Source organism: Hippoglossus stenolepis, chromosome 23 (genome assembly GCF_022539355.2).
Source record: "Hippoglossus stenolepis isolate QCI-W04-F060 chromosome 23, HSTE1.2, whole genome shotgun sequence".
Classification (NCBI taxonomy): Eukaryota; Metazoa; Chordata; class Actinopteri; order Pleuronectiformes; family Pleuronectidae; genus Hippoglossus; species Hippoglossus stenolepis.
Window position 1 is genome coordinate 3,161,415 of NC_061505.1, and position 18,641 is coordinate 3,180,055.

The 18,641-nt window shown below is 43.8% G+C and overlaps 1 protein-coding gene and 1 long non-coding RNA gene across 6 annotated transcripts in view; one reads left to right on the forward strand and one right to left on the reverse strand.

The window, feature by feature from the left end:
• LOC118102896 (dachshund homolog 2) overlaps positions 1-16,346 on the forward strand; it is a 59,635-nt gene extending 43,289 nt beyond the window's left edge. The window contains exons 3-12 of one of the 5 annotated variants that reach the window (XM_035149486.2): positions 2,510-2,620; positions 4,703-4,918; positions 6,367-6,557; positions 6,861-6,966; positions 7,265-7,339; positions 9,039-9,139; positions 9,515-9,662; positions 9,816-9,992; positions 10,700-10,765; positions 15,581-16,346. In XM_035149486.2, coding sequence (XP_035005377.1) covers positions 2,510-2,620; positions 4,703-4,918; positions 6,367-6,557; positions 6,861-6,966; positions 7,265-7,339; positions 9,039-9,139; positions 9,515-9,662; positions 9,816-9,992; positions 10,700-10,765; positions 15,581-15,627 — 1,238 coding nt within the window. In that variant the 3' untranslated portion in view covers positions 15,628-16,346. The remainder of the gene's footprint in view (positions 1-2,509; positions 2,621-4,702; positions 4,919-6,366; positions 6,558-6,860; positions 6,967-7,264; positions 7,340-9,038; positions 9,140-9,514; positions 9,663-9,815; positions 9,993-10,699; positions 10,766-15,580) is intronic. The other 4 variants (XM_035149487.2, XM_035149488.2, XM_035149489.2 and 1 more) reach the window with 4 other exon arrangements.
• The window catches only part of LOC118102952, a 17,779-nt gene continuing 8,515 nt past the window's right edge, over positions 9,378-18,641 (reverse strand). The window contains exons 4-6 of the long non-coding RNA XR_004694777.2: positions 11,297-11,417; positions 10,041-10,122; positions 9,378-9,649 (exon numbers count right to left, since the gene is read on the reverse strand). This is a non-coding gene — a long non-coding RNA (uncharacterized LOC118102952). The remainder of the gene's footprint in view (positions 9,650-10,040; positions 10,123-11,296; positions 11,418-18,641) is intronic.

Consider the following 18,641-nt stretch of genomic DNA (forward strand, 5'->3'; position numbering starts at 1 on the left):
TCTTCTGGTTGCATTGAGGCGAAGAGGGCGTTCTGACTCTGTGTCCGAGTGTGTGTGTGTGTGTGTGTGTGTGTGTGTGTGTGTGTGTGTGTGTGTGTGTGTGTACACTTAGGCACATGATAGAATGTATATCAGTGTGTATGTCCACCTACAGTGTGTGTGTGTATGTGTGAGTGACAGAGAAGGCATTCCTAAATAGAAGAATCAATTTGAGAATATAGTCCTGCCCCTACAGAGACTCCATTTTCTATTCTTACCCCCTTGTATCATATATTGGTCGGTTTCCGAAAACTTTAATATTTCAGAAAATTTCCACTGCCTTTACGTAACTGCGATTACTGGATTTGTCGGACGACGTTATGTTGTCGTTGTTTGCAGCCATCCTATTTTGACTTTTTAATTTGGTCCTTGTCCAATCTACTAACATGGAGGAGACAGGGTTTTATGTCAACCACCAGGGGGCGATCGAGACGATTTGACTTCACTTTGTTGTTTTTCTCTGTTTTATGTCATCGTTAACAGAAAATATTGAATATTTGGATCATTGATCGGCTCAAAGTTGAATTGATTAATCCAGAAATCAGCTGCTGCAGGAATAGAGTCGTAATGATGTGAAGCTGCAGACAAAGTTCGTTATCATTTCTAAATTGTACATTTACTTCACATAAGTCCTGTTGTTTTTCTAACTTGTATCCATGTGACCTCTTCCTCTTCATTCATCTTCTCTCTGACGTCTTCTCTCGCTCTTCTACTTCCTCTCCTGCCTTTTCTTTCCGTCGCATCAATCCTGCTTCTCTCTGTCCCTTCTGTCGTCTCTCAGATCATCTCATTTCATTCCTCCTCGGCCTCGTCTCATCCCTCCATCTTTAACACATATAATAAAATGTATAAACTACACTTTCACTCATTATTTACAGCAGATTGTATCTCGTCGTTTGTTTGGCCTCTTTTCCTCCGACATCTTTCTTCATTTCATCCTCAGCAGGACGTCAGACAATACGTCTGGTCACTCGGCCTCAGGCTCTCTGACCGGACCTCTCTTCTTTTCTTTCTCTTCTTTTCTTTCTCTCTTTTCTTTTCTCGTCAGTTAACGGTGGATCCTGGAAGAGTTCTTTTCAGATTCGTATATAAATTAAGGTCCATTGACAGACGTCATTTAAATTGGAAATAATCAGCTTTTAGATTCGCAAGTAAATAACAAAAATATACTAAATAAAATAATAAACGTAATGACTAATAGATAAAATAGAAATATCTTTTCCAAATAATGAGGTCCACATATTTAAATATTCAGATAACAGCAGTTCATCGTGTCCTCGACAAAAAAACTGAACGTTTTGTCGAGTCAAGCAGACGAGAAACAAAAAGTAACAGAGACACAAGATTCATGGAAGTTGCCTCAATCTCACAACACGGACATGTAATCAGATTACTGTAACACCGGGGGTTTATCTTCTGTTGAAAAATAAAAGATTTCCTTTATATCATTTATACAAAAACAACAGGTAATGATTTATTTATTAGTTAAAGACTCAGGGATAAATTTAAGTTTTTCGTGTAAATCTTTAACGAAATATTTTGTCTTAAATTCAATTTCAGACAACGTGACTCTTTTTGTCCTCCCGCTATCTTGTTTTCTTTATAGCTCGCGGACAACTGTACTGTGTGTGTGTGTGTAATGGACATTCCTACAAGGCCGTCAACCGTGACTGGGGCAAAACCAACTGACTCACCCACACACACACACACACACACACACACACACACACACACACACACACACACCACCCACACATACAGAAGAATGCACAGATAAGCACGCATTCCCTCACACACATACACACACATTTATACATGAAAGCAAACTGTACATACACACCCACTGCAATGTAACAACTAACATGCACATTTACACAATATGGTGTACACACACACACACACACACACACACACACACACACACACACACACACACACACAGAGGGTCAACTCTCTCACTCTGCTGGTTGTTGTGTATAGAAGTCAGTTCCAGGTCAGTGCGCAGAGCCAGGGATCTTAGTCCATACAAAAGAGTGTGCGTGTGTGTGTGCGTGTGTGTGTGTGTGTGTGTGTGTGTGTGTGTGTGTGCGCAGTTGTTTTTCGGCGTGTGTGTGTATCAGTGAATATACATCAGCCTGGAGGCGTCTGAAACGGCGCTCACACCCCGAAACACTTGAACAAAACGCTCGCACTGAAAAGACAAATTTGACAGCGGCAGCCGGGCGAGGGGTGTCAGTATGTGTGTCACGGCTCGCTGCAAAGCATCATGGGTAAAGGCAGGCCGCACCTGTGTGGTGCACGGCCGGAGGAGGGCTGTGACTGGTCGACTGTAACAGGTGGTGGTGGTGATTAAATACTGGTCACTAGTATGTTCTGCTAAAGATGATGTCATGATGATGAAGTTAACCGTGTGTGTGTGTCTGTGTGTGTGGTGTGTGTGTGTGTGTGTGTGTGTGTGTGTGTGTCACAGGCCTGACAGCAGCAGCCATGGCCGAGCTCCAGAAGCTTCACAAGATGAAGATGATGATGAGTCTCCAGAACGGCAACGAGTCGGACAACGACGACATGCACTCCAACACAGGTAACACACACACACACACACACACACACACACACACTCAGTCTCTGCTGTGTTTGCGTCTCTGAATTATTAAAAAGACAGAATACAAAAAGCAAAGAGAAAAGAAAGAAAGAAAGAAAGAGAGAGAGAGAGAGAGAGAGAGCTTGCACTCCTTCCTTCTGTTTCCAGACAGATTCTCTTGTTTCTATTTCTCTTTCTCTTCCTCCTTTTCTTCCGCTGACCTGGAAAACGGGCCGATAGAGTTACTCCTCCTCTATTCTCTCGTTTTATTCTCTTTCACTCTGTTGTTTTTTTTCCCCTTTTATTATTATTTATTTCCTGCCATTCTTGGTCTTTTATTTCATTCAGAGTGATTTTGGTTTTTCTCCCCTTGGTCGTCTGACCTTATTTTCTTTGTAACAGACACTCGCGTCGGCCTGGGAAACTGCGTCGGACAATACATCAGCGAGGAGCAAGTGTAAAATGAAAAAGAAAATAAAGCGAGGGAGGACAGAGGAGGGGAGGAAACAGAATCGTATTTAGGACGAGAGGAGAAGAGAAAAAACTGAATCTGATATTTTGATGAGGGAAAGTTGATCGCTCGGGATTTTCCTCGGCCTGTTCTTCTTTTCTTCATAGAAACAAGAGAAAAAGAGATTGAAGCACAAAAACAGGAGAAAGAGTGAAACACGATTGAAGAACGATAAAGAAAGTTCAGCTCTTACTGACAAGACACATGTTAAATATCTTTTTAATCCGGCAAAACATTTCTTGTGCTGTGAATTTTACTCAACAAGAGACATTTGAATATTATTTGAAGAGAAGAGTAATTTCAGTTTCCTGAACGTGTTCTACTTCTTTTCTCTGACGAATCAAAACACCTGAAGAGGCAGAAACGTCCCAGAGAAGAGACTGGATTTTTTTTATGGACAGAAAATCTATTAATCGATGAATCAATTAAAACACCTTTAAAACTACAAGATTAAATATTTTTCTTTGTCTAGAAAACAGAATATTTTCTGTGTCGGTAAAAATGACGAGTGGAGAGAGAGATGGAAAAAGATGCAAGGGAGGGAGGGATGGAAAGGAGAGAAGGGGAGAAGAGAGAAGCAAATGAGAGGGAGGGAAGCAGAGAAGGAGAGAGGAGGAAGAAGTAGAGAAGAGAAGGAGAGGATGGGGAGGCAGGGAAAGAGAGAGAGTCAAAGAAGAAGAGAAGGAAGGGAGGGAGAGGATAAGGGGGAAGGCAGCGGAGGAAAGGATGGAGTCAGGAGAGGAGTGACAGGTAAAGAAGGAGAGGCGAGGATGGAGTGGGGGAAGGAAAGGAGTGATGGAGGAGAGGGAAGGAAGGAGAGGACAAGGCCAAGGAAAAATGAGAGAAGAGAGAGAGACAGAACATCTGCCCATCTGTTTATACTTCTTTTCTTCCCTGGTGTAAATGGCAGAGAGGATGAGGTCCAGCTGTCTCACACACACACACACACGTGCACGTATGCGCGCACACACACACACACACACTAACACACACACTAACACACACACACACAGCACAGGGAATTCAGTAGGCAATAATAGAGAGAGACGTTTGCTAATTCAAACTAATGGAGGGAGATGAAGATGGATGAGAGAGGGAAGCGGGGAGCGGAGCGAGAGAAGTGTGGAGGGCGAGAGAGGGAACGTTACACAGAGAGAGAGAGAGAGAGAGAGAGTGCAGGAATGAAGGAGAGAAAGTGATCGTTTCATTCTCAACAGAAAACTAAAACCTGAAGGTAAAAATATTCAAATAATGACGATAAATATCATAATGAACTAATTACTGATTAAAAAACCTATTTAATTAATAAAGGAACAATGAGAGAGTTTCGACAAATTGGGGACAAACGCTCAGTTGGACTCAGATGAACTGATAACTGGTGTTCAAGGGTCAAAGGTCAAGGTCACTGTGACCTCACTTTGCCTCATTTGTCTGGACACCTTGAGCCAGTCTCTTAAAAGTAGCGTTGAACCAACGTTACCATGACCAAGACTTAATCGTATTGAAGACCTCATATTTTATGTCTTTATATCTGAACATCCAACCCTCTGTGTCTCTGCGTCTCCTCCCAGGAGGCAGCGAGTGTTCCTGGGATAAGGAGCGTCTCACCAGCCCCCCTGCTGGAGCCCACAGTGGAGGAGGAGCAGGGGGAGGGGGGGGCGGAGGACCACAGGTCGGAATGGTGGGAGGAGGAGGAGGAGGAGCGATGGCAGGTGGAGGGAGGGGGCCGGCCATCGGAGCGGTCAATCAGCAACAACTCCAACAGCAGCAACAGCTACTGGCTAACAGTGAGCACACACACTCACACACAGACACACACAGACACACACAGACACGTTCAGAGTGTGTGTGTGTTTCAAGTGGTGGCAATATTTGTTAATGTACGCCATTTAATCTGTTCCCATCTCCTGTATTAACACTCTGCCTGGATTAATCAGCACACACTCTACTAAATGACTCAATTCATCAACACCACACACACACAGACACACACACAGAAAAACACCCATTCTCGCTCTTTTTCTTATTGCAGAAGTAATGTGTTTGCACAAACACACACACACGCACACGCACACGCACACGCTGGGCAGCGGGAGGTGACAAACACTCACATTGATTATTCTATCACTTCAGTTGTCACGACAACAGCAATCAGTGTTATTGTTTCATTGGAATGAAAGCAGCCACTGCACTTTGAGAGTGTGAGTGTGTGTGTGTGTGTGTGTGTGTGTGTGTTGTCGACAGCTGAGGCGACTCCTCTTCAATGTCTACATCTTGCGGGGGAGGGGGGGTCTTTCAGGGTGAGAGGGGTGAGAGGTCAGAGGTCACGGGTCAAGGTTGTGCTTCGGGGTTAAAGGGCTGAATTTCAGTAAATGGAAACGTCCTCGCAAATGCAGTCAAATGTGTCGTGTGTGTGTGTGTGTGTGTCTGTGTGTGTGTGAGTGTGTGTGTCTGTGTGTGAGTGTGTGTCTCATGAGCAAAAGAGAGGAGGAAGGGGGAGTGAGTGACGCATGAAGGAAGAGGGGGAGAGAAAGATGAAATGATGAGAGAAAAAAGGCAAACAAGAAAATAAACACAGAGAAAAGTGGGAAGAAGAGATGAATGAATCTGTGAATGAAAAGAGAAAAATAATCAAAGAAGAAGAGAAGAGTGATAAAAAGAAAATGGACAAGAGATCGACAGTGACACTAAACAACAGAACCTCCTTCTTTTCTTTCACCTCCTCAGCCTTTAACCCTGCCACCTCCATCCCTCCATCCCTCCATCCCTCGCTCCTCCTCAGCTTTGTCAACTTTTATTAGTGGAGCGTTTGACACCTCGCGCTCCGTGTCCTCAAGGTTCAGTTCAACACGAGTTCACAGACGCAAACAGACTCTGGTCGTCTGTTCTGTTTTATTTACCACAACTGGATTTCATATTTTTATAAAAATAAACAAAAAAATATCAAACAAACACATCAAGAGAGCAGAAACACGAGATTTGTTAATCAGGTCAACGGTTGGCTGGAGTCCAGCCACAACAACAGTTTTAATGTGTTAAACAACAGTGACAGATGAGACTACGGTGGCCCTGAGGCTCAAACACAGCGTCTCAGATCACAGAAGGGGAGGGACAACACTTCTTGTTTGTGATTGGACAGAAGTCCATGACGGCAGTTTAACATCATTTCCTGTTTCTGTTCCTCTGATCCTATTGTAAACTTTTTGAATTCGAATTATATTAAATGTCACAGAAGTCTTTTGTCCTCACTCTCCAGGGTTGGACCTGCCCTTCATGATGATGCCCCACCCTCTGCTGCCCATGGGGTTGCCCCCTGCGTCCGTCGCCATGGCGATGTCACAGATGAACCACCTCAACACCATCGCCAACATGGCCGCCGCAGCCCAGCAGATCCACACTCATGTCCACCGCGCACCTGTCATCAAGGTGACACACTTTATTATTACACAGTAAAAAGTCCTTAAAGAAAAACTTTACAGGATCCTGTTAGTTACGAGAACAAGATAATCAATGATAATAATAATCAATTATTAGAAACTCACACTCCAACTGACAGTGGTTACCAGTGGTTACAGACTGGAAACCACCTGTGACGAGGTGGTTTCCAGTCTGTAACCACTGGTAACCACTGGTCAAACAGCCTCTAATGATTCACCACAGACGTCCATGTTGAACCTCAGGACCTGATCACGTCTCACTCACTCGTCCCTTCTGTCTCTCTCTCTCCAGGAGAGAGTGTGTGACAGCCCCTCTCTCTCTCCGTCTGTGGACGAGGCCAACACTCCTCTGCAGTCGCAGCCCAGCAGCTCGGCCTCCAGCTCGCCAGAAAGACTGGGTACGAATTCACACAGACACAGACACACACACACACACACACACACACACACACACACACAAGTTTCTGTTCGACTAAAACACAACCTCACAGTTTTGGAACTATAACGGGACCAGCAGCCTTTTGAAAACTTTAGCAGTGATGTATGGACATAGACTCTTATGTATCTGTAGTATCGCCTGCCCAGAGGTCGGTCTACTGTAAAAAATGTACACACAAGGAGCATGTGTGTGTCTGTGTGTGTGTGTGTGTGTGTTGGTGCACAAACACCAACCCGCTGTACTTTTTCTTTCCACAGGACTAGTGTCAGCTGATGCAGATGTTGCACTCAGCAACCCTGCTGCAGCCAACAAGAAAATAACAAAGGACAAAGGTTGGACCACACACAAACACACACACACACACAGACACACTTATATAAGAGAGGATATTCCATTATCCACCTTAATCTAAACCCTTACCCATTTTCTTTTGACAACTGACAAATTGTCCTCACTTAGGAGGGCTTTCCTCATCTACTGTATTCACACACACACACACACACACACACACACACACACACACACACACACGCAGAGACAAAAACCTGGTCACACACGCAAACAGAAACAGAAGCGTCAGGATGTTCGGCCGCTCCTATTGATCACCTGTCTCCGAACCATCAATCAGAGGGATTAGGGAGGGAGAGAGATAGATGGAGGGAGGGATGGATGGAGGGAGGCGGGTGAGCGAGCGAGGCTAAGTGAAGGAGGCATGGCTAAAAGGGGTCGAGGGGTCACGCACTAAAAGCACGCGGGGCCTCTCCACCCTCCATTACTCTTCTCCCCTCGCTCTGTATTTTCCATTCTTTTAAAACACATTGTTTTCATCCTTCTCTCCACCTTTTCCCTCGTTTCCACTCGTTCGTCCTCCCGAGGAGCGACCGCTCGCTTCAGCAGAGAAAAACGCTTCCTTTAAAATCAATAGCGGAAAAAAATAAATAACCTCTTGGTTGTTCGCCAGCCTCAGAGTTTTAAATACTACATCTGTGGGGTCAGAAGCACTTCACATAGCGACCGGGCCACACGGCTCCTCTAGACTCTCATCTTGTGAACACGATATCACAATAACACCTCGAGGGAATTTGTTCAAGTTTAGCAAAAACATCTTGTTCGAGTCAAAGATGAACTGATTAGAATTTGGTGGTCGAAGGTAAAAGGAAACTGTGACCTAACAACATCCAAGCTGTTTCCTCACGAACGCCTCGAGAGAACCCTTTCAAGTTTGGCCCAAATGTTCACTCACAGATGAAACTTTTTAGATTTGGGCGGTGAGAGGGCAAAGTGACAGAGGCCAAGAGACGAGAAAGAAAAGGACCTGAGAGAAAGAAATAAGGAAAACGGAGAAAGAGAGTACGGGAAAAATGGAAAAGAGGAAAAACAGGTGGGAAAATGAGTGATGGGGGGGGGGAAAGATGAAGATGAGTGAAAAAAAACAGGTGTTGAAGTGGAGAATGAGCGATGAAGATAGACATGAGAGAGGAAGGGATGTATGGATGAAGTGGCAGATAGGGGATGGTGTGTGTGTGTGTGTGTGTGTGTGTGTGTGTGTGCAGAGTGCATCTTAATCAGCGTTAATTTCACAGCAGAGTTAACCCAGTTGTCAGTGTGTTAGGCATTAAGGGCTGAGCAGACACTGTGACGCACTCGCAATGAACACACACACAAATCAAGGATGTCTTTAATCCCTGCCAATTAGTAGCGCACACGATCGTCTGAATACTAACGACCTCTGTGTGTGTGTGTGTGTGTGTGTGTGTGTGTCTGTAATTGATTTCTTTGATGTTGCTCCGTTGCCTTTTACACCTTAGTAAACATCAACATTTCATAAACTTCAACGTCGCTCAGGAAAACTTTACTTCTGTTTATGTGTCGCTAATAATTTTTCTAATAAAGTTCGTACGAGATCTTTCACAGTCAGAAACTCACTTCTTGGCTTCTCTCGCCGAGAATTAGACGAGAAAAATCCAGCGACTGTTTATAAAGATGAACGATCAAAATCTGGGGAATCTAAACGTGATCTTTTCTTCACAGAAGAGTCATCGCTGGGACAAGCCCTGCCCCCCGGCTTCCCTGCTCCGTTCCTATTCGCTGACGGTTTGTCGTCAGTGGAGACCCTGCTCACCAACATACAGGTACGATCCCGATTTTATTGTTTCTGATACCAAACATGATTTTCTTGAACAGTTTCGATTACACTGATTATTTATAAAATTATTGGTTAAATCAGAATAAGCATTTCACATACAGGAATTCATCTTAAAGTTGTTCTGCAAAACAGTGAGAAATATACAAACAAAATAAAAAGGACGACAAAGTTTTGGTTCAAATATTCACGATTTATCACGATGGAAAAATCATTAAACACTGTAAATGCTCCTTATTGTGGATATAATAATCAAACCAGACGTCATAAAGAAGCTAAATCCTTGATTTCAGCTGTAAATTAAGTTGTTTTCCACTCATATACTTTAGCATTTTGTTGTAAACGGTCCTTTCTCTGCCCTCAGGGTCTGTTGAAGGTGGCGGTGGAGAACGCTCGGGTGCAGGACAAACAGATCCAGGCGGAGAAGAGGGAGCTGAAGATGGAGCTCTACAGGGAACGAGAGATGAGGGAGAGTTTGGAGCGACAGCTCACCTCCGAACTGCAGAGCAGAGGTAGATCAAGGTTTATCGCATCATTAGCTTCGGTAGATAAAACACATACAGGTGTCAAATCCTACACATATATATGATGAATCCATTCTTCAGGCTATGAACTAAAGCGTCACACAACAAAGGGTGAAATGTTCCTTTATGTTCCTCCTCCAGCCTCCATCCAGAAGCGTCTGAAGAAGGAGAAGAAGGCAAAGAGGAAGCTGCAGGAGGCGCTGGAGTTTGAGTCCAAGAGGAGGGAGAGAGTGGAGGACGCTCTGAAACACTCGTCCTCATCCTCCCCCTCTCCTGAGCCGCTTCACGCCGCCAACAACAACATCAACGCCAAGAACAGTACGAAGTTCATCATGTTTTTATATTTGAGATATTCTGTATATTTACCAGTTTCTTAACCAATCCCTTGTTGTACATGAGCTGCTGCTCTTCTCTGTCTTACCTCCACTTACTTCAGTCATCGTCATCACTGCAGAACAAAGGAAAACAGCAGTTTGATTATATCGCACACATCTACAGCAATATGGTTTTTAGGGGCCAATGGGGATGTTGACATTTGGGAGTAAAACATTTTTCCAATTCTGATATCTCGGCCGTTATATATATATATTTAAACATTGTTTGGTTCAGACCTTCAGACACTTCAGTTTAGTCTGAACCTAAACATCAGGCGGCTGCAGCCGGATGAAGCGTTTCATTCATGTTCTCCGTTCCAACAGGAAGATGTCTCCAGCCTCTGTCATTACAACTGGGAAACTTTACCATATTAATGTTTCCCGGAACAACGTCCGGCCACAAAAATTAATTGAGAATGTCGTCCGTCGTAATGTTTTTATTTCTAACATCAGTTTTTTTTTAGAGCGCAGTAAAAGAGCTTTGACAATTAACATCAATAGGAAAAACAAAATAACAGAGTAGTGTGCGGACCGGTGTTTTTCTTTGTGGTTTGGTTTCCTTTGTTTACGACCTGCACGGTTACAAGGTGCTGTTTGCTTTTTATTGGCCGACCCACTGAGACTCTGTCTTGTCTTTGTGCTTCGTACCAGACGCTGCTGTAGCCGAGGATAAACCTGAACTTAATGGAAACCAGCAAGACAACAGTGCTGTACAAGGTACCTGAGCGTGCACACACACACACACACACACACACACACACACACACACACACACACACACACACACACACACACACACACACACACACACACACACACACACACACACACACACACACATATAAAAAAACATAAAGACGCCACACATTAAAAGATATCATACGGTACAGAAACGCAGACTTACACATAGGCACATGCATGTATGTGTGTGTGTTGGGGCCCAGGCTAGATTAGTGCAGACATTTAGCAGACGCTGTGGCCTCCCTTTGATGTGAACCTTACAACACGTGTGTGTTTGACTGCATGTGTGTGAGTGTGTGTGTGTGTGTGTCGGAATCCAAGGTCTTTGCAGGCCCAAACATTAATGCTCCGGTTGGACCTGTAAAGACGTCTAGTGGAAATATTTTATTACTTTTATGTCAGTTTGGACGTTTGTGGTTCAACTTGGTTGTATTTAATCAGGGTGTGTGTGTGTGTGTGTGTGTGTGTGTGTGTGTGTGGTGTGTGTGTGTGTGTTTCTCTACTTACATGTAACGACAAGCGTTTCCTCTACCGCACTCGTACAGTAGCTCATTTCAAAAGCTCGACTCGTCTCTCTCCTGGTTCCGCTCGTAAAGCTCGACTTAGCGGGTCAGCGCAGAAGAAGTAACTGGGTGGAGATATAACATTTAAGAAATAAAATGGAGTCAGGTGTGTGTTTCTACGTTTGAAACCATTTCACCGCTCCTCACTTGCTCAGCTGAGCCGTGTTGAAGGTGAACACTTGGTTTTTTGAAGTTAGAATGAAGAGTTTAGGTCGTGGAAAAGAATACATTATGCCAATGAGGGTCCTCACAAGTATAGCAGTGAGGGGTGGGGGTGTTAGTATGCATGTGTCATCCTCTTTCCACCAGCTGTGCTCAGTCCTGCCTGACATTGAAAACCCTCACTTGAAACCCTGTGTGTTTAAATGAATATCTACAGGCACACACACTCCTGGGTGTGTGTGAGTGTGTGTGTGTGCTCTCTGTATCTGTAGTTGTGTATTTTAGTGTGTGTGTGTGTGTGTGTGTGTGTGTGTGTTTGATCCACACTCTAGTGAGACAGGGAACTCTAATTAGCTCTCTCTCCTCTTTAGACCCTTTTAGATCCTCTCTCTTCTGCAAGCCAAGCACTAACACACACACATACACACACACACACACACACACACGGACCCACCTGATTTCATTAATGTTGATTGGCCCAGTAGGACCCCTTTGGTGCCTCGCTCACACACACACACACACACACACACACTCATCCCTCCTGCCATAAAAGCATTTTGCACCTATGGTGGTTTACTTACACACACACACACACACTCACACACACACACACTCCCCTGCCTCTCTCACCTTCCACACTCTTAATTAACGAGTGAAGCGAAAACTGCTGAATACAAAGAAAGACGTCGCATTACAATCAGAACGAGGGAGCGAGGGTTAAAGAGAAAAAAGTGAGATCGGTTTCTCTCGCTTGTTCAAAACCAACTGGACTAATTGGCTGTAAAAAATAAAGAAAGGAAGGAAGGAAGGAAGGAAGAAGAGAGGACGTCAAGGAAAAGGGAAAAGTGAGGAAGAAGAGAAGGAAAAGAAGAGTAGGAGGTTTGGAGGATGGAGGACAGAAGCTGAGGATGAGGGGAAAAAGGAGGAGAGGAAGAAAAGAAAAAACCTGAGGAAGCAGAGAGGGCGTTTGGAGGATGGAAGAAAGAAGAAAGAAAAGAGGACAAGGAAGAGAGAAAAGTGAGGAAGAAAAGGGGGAAGAGTAGGATTGTTTGAAGGATGGAGGACAGGAGGGGAGGATGAGGGAGAAATGGACTGAAGGGAGGAAAGGATAAGAAAAGAAAATGAATGATGGAACAAATGGTTGAAACAAGGAACAGAAGAAGGAAAAGAGAAGTGAAAAGGTGAAGAAGGGAGGAAATAAAGAGAGAGACAAGTGTAGGGAGGAAAGAAAAGGATAAAAGTGAGGTAATGATGTGGGGATAGGCGAGGTGCAGAGGTGGAGGAAAAGAAGGGATGAAGAGGAAAGGGGAACGAGGAGTAAAATGAAAGGATGAGGAGGAGAAAAAAAGGGGAGGAAAAGGGGAAACAGATAGGAACGGAGTAGATGGAAAGAAGTGATGAAGAGAGAGGAGGTGAGGAAGAGGGGGGTGCGAAGAAGGGAATGGGTGAAATGGATGAAGAAGAGCAAGAGGTGGAGATAAAGTAGGAAAGAGGGGGGGATGAAAAGAGGTAATAAAAAATGTAGAGGGAGGAAAAGAACAAAGGGAAAGAAGGAGAAAGGGCAAAAATAAAGTGGGGAAAGGAGAAACAGAGAAAGGGGGAGATCGTGGAGCGGAGGGGAAAAAAGTGGGGGTGCGTGGAGGAAGAGGAGGAGGAAGAGGAGGTAAAGGAGGACACGAGGGGGAGGAAGTTGAAAAATGTGACCTTGTTCCAAGACCTGGTGACATTTCCTCCACCTGATAAACTCTTAACAAGGCAGGTCAGCATCATTTTTAAACCAGGACACACACACACACACACACACACACACACACACACACACACACACACACACACACACACACACACACACACACACACACACACACACACACACACACACACACACACACACACACTTGATCGTGAAGGGAAACGGGGTCAGATTTGTGACAAACAGAAAAAAGGAGCTTCAGACGAGGAAAGTTTAGTTCAAACAATAAATATTCTGTTTTAAAAATATTATTTCTTTACGTGTCGCCTTGCTATATTTTTGCATCGTTATGAAATGCAAATTTAAAAATAAAAAAATCGATAAACAAGTCCGAAATTTGGTGTTTTCTTAAAGTCTTCATTGCACAACACATTTAAACTGTGATCCAATCTAACATGTGGACTCACTGAATGTTTAATAAATGAAATGAAGCAGTTGCTCACAGCTGCACTTGAAACGTGAAACACTTCCTGGGATGAAAAGCTCCAGAGACGTTTTGGGAAAACTGGGAAAGAGAAGAAAACATAAATATGAGATGTTTTGAGGAAATAAACAAGTTGTGACACCTTTCATATTTTATCTTTTCGAGGAATCAGATTTAGATGATATAATATTGTATTGCTTTAATTTAAAAAAAAAAAAACGTACTTATTGGATTGACTTTGTTTTCGCATTTTCACATTTAAAAATCATTATTTAGGTTGAAAAACATTTGTCTTTTTCAATTCTGAGTTAATTATTTGCTGAATTAAGGCGGAATATAAATTACAGAAAGATGTTATCGCATATTTTTAAGCAAAAATGAAAAATTTGAGTTATAGTTGAGTTACAGCTTCAACAATGTGATTATTCACTAATTATTGTAAACTGATCAAAGGAATTTAACAAGGTGAATACATGAAGGGAAGTTTCAGATCAAAATAAAGCACATTAATCGATATGGAAAATAATCATTGCGTGAAGCATGGCTTAAAAATAACAAGGAAATTGATCCAGCAGCAGAAAATGAACAAATCAGAACAACAAACGACAAACGAACGGAGGAATGAAGTTAGAGGATTTAGTTTTTTTTGGGGGTGAATGCGACTCTCAAGTTACACGACAGTTAATAAGCACCAGAGCAAACCTGCTGCCTAAAGGAGAAAAAGAAAAGGACAGGAGAGGACAGAGAGAAGAATGGGTCGGGATAAAAATAATACGAGAGTAACAGATAGAGGACAAGAGGGAGGGAGGTGAGGAGGAGTAGGAGGAGGGAGGGGATGCATGCAGAATAGAGGGATGAAAGAGGAGGAGAGGAGGGGGTTTGAGTGCATGGTGGGGTGATAAAAATAGGGAAGGGCAGGAGATGAGAGGGATGAAAAGGAGGGAAGGTAAAGAATATGAAGGAGGAAACGAGGGGCGAGCGCCAGATGAAAGAGAAAATTAAAAAAAAAAAGTTTCTTATTCCAACATCTAACCCGTTTCATATCTTAAAAAAAAAAAAAAAAAACGAGTGATCAATAGAGGACGAAATGAGAAGGTAAGAGGACGACGAGGAGCGAGAGGGAGGAGAAGTAAAAAAAAAAAATAATAAAAGTAGCGGAGGGCAGGAGGAAGAGGAGGGGGCAGGTTTATGGTTGCTGTTATGCAGAAATGTAAACACTTTGCAACGTCCGCAGAAAACAATGACACCGCGGGGAGGGGAAGGTGTGCACGTGTGTGGGTCTGTTTGCTTTGCATGCGTGTGTGTGTGCGTGCTCGGTGTGTTGGTGTGCACGTGCTCCTGTGTGGGTGGGTGCAGCAACGGCACTACGGGGAGCGGAAGGAGAACGACGGAGGTGAAATGAGAGAGAGAGAGGGAGGGAGGGAGGGAAGGAGGGAGAGTCGACCCCGGCAAAATTGGAGATATGAGATTTCAATCATAAACGGATGAAAAGGGAAAACAAGTTTATACAAAAACCACATCCTGCTCTAATTATCCAGATGAAAGCCTGAGGTTCCTCAACAAATTAGATGCAACATTTAAAAAAAAAAAAAAAACGCTCGAGCTGCAACAGCTGAGTTTGCAGCAACGAGAGCAAACGGCTGAAATCTAAAACCGTGGACAAGGTTTGACTACACGTCTCTAACTGTAGGGGGCGCCGCCATCTTGACTTAGTGCCGTCATTTGTGGAGCCACGGTATCGAGGTCCCGCCCATACAAGCGCTTAGCCAATCACGAGTCAGTCTTAGCTGTCAATCATGACGCCTCCGCCCGTTTTGTACATCGTCACGTGAATGTTTGCTTGTGTCAGAAGTTATTAATCATTTTGTTGTTGCTGTGTTTACTTACAGATTCCTTTGCATTTTCGTTTTTTACCCAGAATCCCGGCCGTTTCTGAAGACCCCCATGATGTTTTAGAGCGAGGAACTGCGCCTCTCGAAGCCCCGCCCCCTTACCACCATCTCGCTCCCACCCCCTGCACAGAAGAACTCCACCAGCCCGTTTCCACAGCAACCACGGCTTCCACGACAGCAACGACCTCCCCCGGCGGGATTCTAACTTTGCTACAATGCGACATTTTGATGTCGCTAAGAAACATTGAGACTACTAAGAGACACGCCCCTTATCTGGACTCATTTTGGGGCCGTCTCTCTCTCTCTCTCTCTCTTTTTCTCTCTTTCTTCTACTCTTCTTTTTAGACAAACTTCACTCCATTCATTCCTCTTTTCACTTCTCATCCCTCGTTCATTTTCAAAAAGTAAAAATCGTTCCCAAGAAAAGTCACCACGGACTGGACTGATCAACGCACGTCATCGTGTTCGGACATTGTGCGAAAAAATGAACGACTTGATTGGACGACTGAGACTCTCTAATTGGTCGGATCACATCACGTGACTCACTGGACTGAACCAGGCTCTTTGCGATCGGTGCTGACGAGATAAGAATGTTTCCATGAAAAGATGAAACTTTCTTTTTTGTTCTTCAAACCTCAAGTTTCAAACCCCCCCCCCGCCCGTTTGGATTTGACGCGACTTCAGCCATCGACACCCTCTGATTGGACGGTAATCAGCTCATCGGAGGCGCTCAGGACGCAGGACGGAAAAGAGGGTTTAAGAATAAAAAAAAAATTTAAAAAAAGACGTGTAAAGAAAATATTTGGATGGAAAAGAAACTGAGGAAAACAACTCGAGATGCTATTTCTGTCTCTCATGTTTCATTCATTTTTGTTTTCCGTACAGGGACCTAAAAGAATGCATGGGAAAACTTATGTTGTCCTTTATTTTATCCTCCGTACACTCATCTCCCCTCGTGTTCTCTTCTCTGATTTGTTCTTCACCCTCTTTTCTCTTTTCTATAAAAATCAGCATCTCTTCCTATAAGATCTTGAATCCTTCACTCTTCCTTACTTCTTTCCCTTTACCCCCCCCTTTCTCTTTCTATACGGAGGCATTACTCTGAAACTGTTGGATGCAGCTTTTCAATGTATGAAGTATTTTCTATCACCCTTGACTTGTGAAACCGTTTCTCAAATGACGCAAAGGTTGAAAAAAAAAAAAAGAAACCCTTTTTTATTACGATGGAGTGATTTTTAGACACAATATTATATCCTGAAAGTATGTTGGATTCTCTTCCTCAACAATGGACCTTTTCACCTTTTGACCCCCCCTCCCTGACCAGTAAGTAGTCGTGAAGTTTCTGGCGTTTGTCAAATTAAAACTAAGGAGCGCTTCATTTGTTTGAACTGGAGGATTTTAAACTACCCAAATGATACATAATCAAATTGGATTTTTGGGGAAGGGGGATTCAAAAACAGTAATGAAACATACCACAGGTGAATAAATCAAGCGCTCCTCAGCGACGTCAAACACCAGGGGAACTTTTTACCCCCCCCCAGATTTTCTGACCTACTACGAGTGCAGACTGTTGTGTTGCAGTTTTGTTTATTCCACAGCGTGTTTTGTTTGTTTATTTGTCGATTACTATTTGAAATGTGTACGTGAGGAATGGGGGCGGGTGGGGCCAGGGTGGCTGGGGTTTGGGGGGGGTTAAAGGGATATTCCGTGTAGATAGAAAAATAACATTCAGCGTTCTCTTGTTTTTGTTTTTATTTCTCCTGATGATCTCTCAAGTCTGTCACTGTTCTCTGGGTTTGAGCTGACTGCAAATATACAGTATTATAATGACTGGTGTCTGCTGGTGATTCTCTCTCACACACACACACACACACACACACACACACACACACACACACAGTTCCTATAACTTTTATTCCCAGAAACGACGAGCCTGCTAACAGATGAACGACCAACTGCTACGACAAGTACTTGCACTCCGAGTGAGTCCACCCAGAATAGAACAGCAACACGGTGACTATGGTATTTTACTTATGAAGCAATTTATGAGAATTAAACATCCTCTGGAGAACATGAATGTTTGTACGAAGGTTCACAGGAAACCATCCAATAGATGTCGGGAATATTTCAACCAGGACCAAAGCCGTGGAGCAGCTGACAGACTAAAGCTACAGACTAAAGCTACAGACTAAAGCTACAGACTAAAGCTACGTCCTCAGTTAGTTTTCTCTCGGGCTCGGACGGGTTTAACATCTCAGCCCAAGATGCACGAATCCACACTAATGCAGCAGGTTTAGTTTCAGTGCTCGGTTTGAACCCTGGTTGAGTTTGACCCGGACCACCTCTTCTGGACCGAACCTTTCACACCTGATAAGTTTCATTCAGACTAAACCCAAAAGTCTGAAGGTCGGAACCGAACAAGACGTGAAAGAGCCCCAACACGAAGCTGGTCCTTTCATTAGAAATAAAAAAGTATATATAGTAGTTATATAGGTATAACTATATAACCTTTATTTATCACATACTCATACAAACACACACACACTCTGGTATAATGCATTTCACGGTCACACAGAAGCCGGAGAGTAAACACACACACACACGTCGTCTATGTTCCATTTAGACTGTATATTTACTCTGCATTACGAGGTTAATGAGGTGAAGCCTCTCTCTCTCTCTCAATGGATCGCTACCTCTCTCATCCCATACTTCTGTCTTTACTTCCCTCTCACCTCCGTCACCCTCTGTTTTCCCTCTCTCTCTCTCTCTCTCTCTCTCTCTCTCTCTCTCTCTCTCTCTCTCTCTCTCTCTCTCTCTCTCCTTCCTAGTGTCACTCTTTTGATCTCTGCTTTCCATTTTTCTATCGTGTTTCATCCCATCCGTCTCTTTCTCCTCTTCTCTCTCCATCTCTCTCCGTTTACCAAATAGCTGATGTCACTTTTTCCATTTCCCCCTAATGGAGGCAGAAACACAGAGCGATGGACGGGTGGTGGTGGTGGGGGAGAAGCCAGAGATGAAGAAGGATGGATGGAACGAAGGAGGCAACGAGGAAGGATGA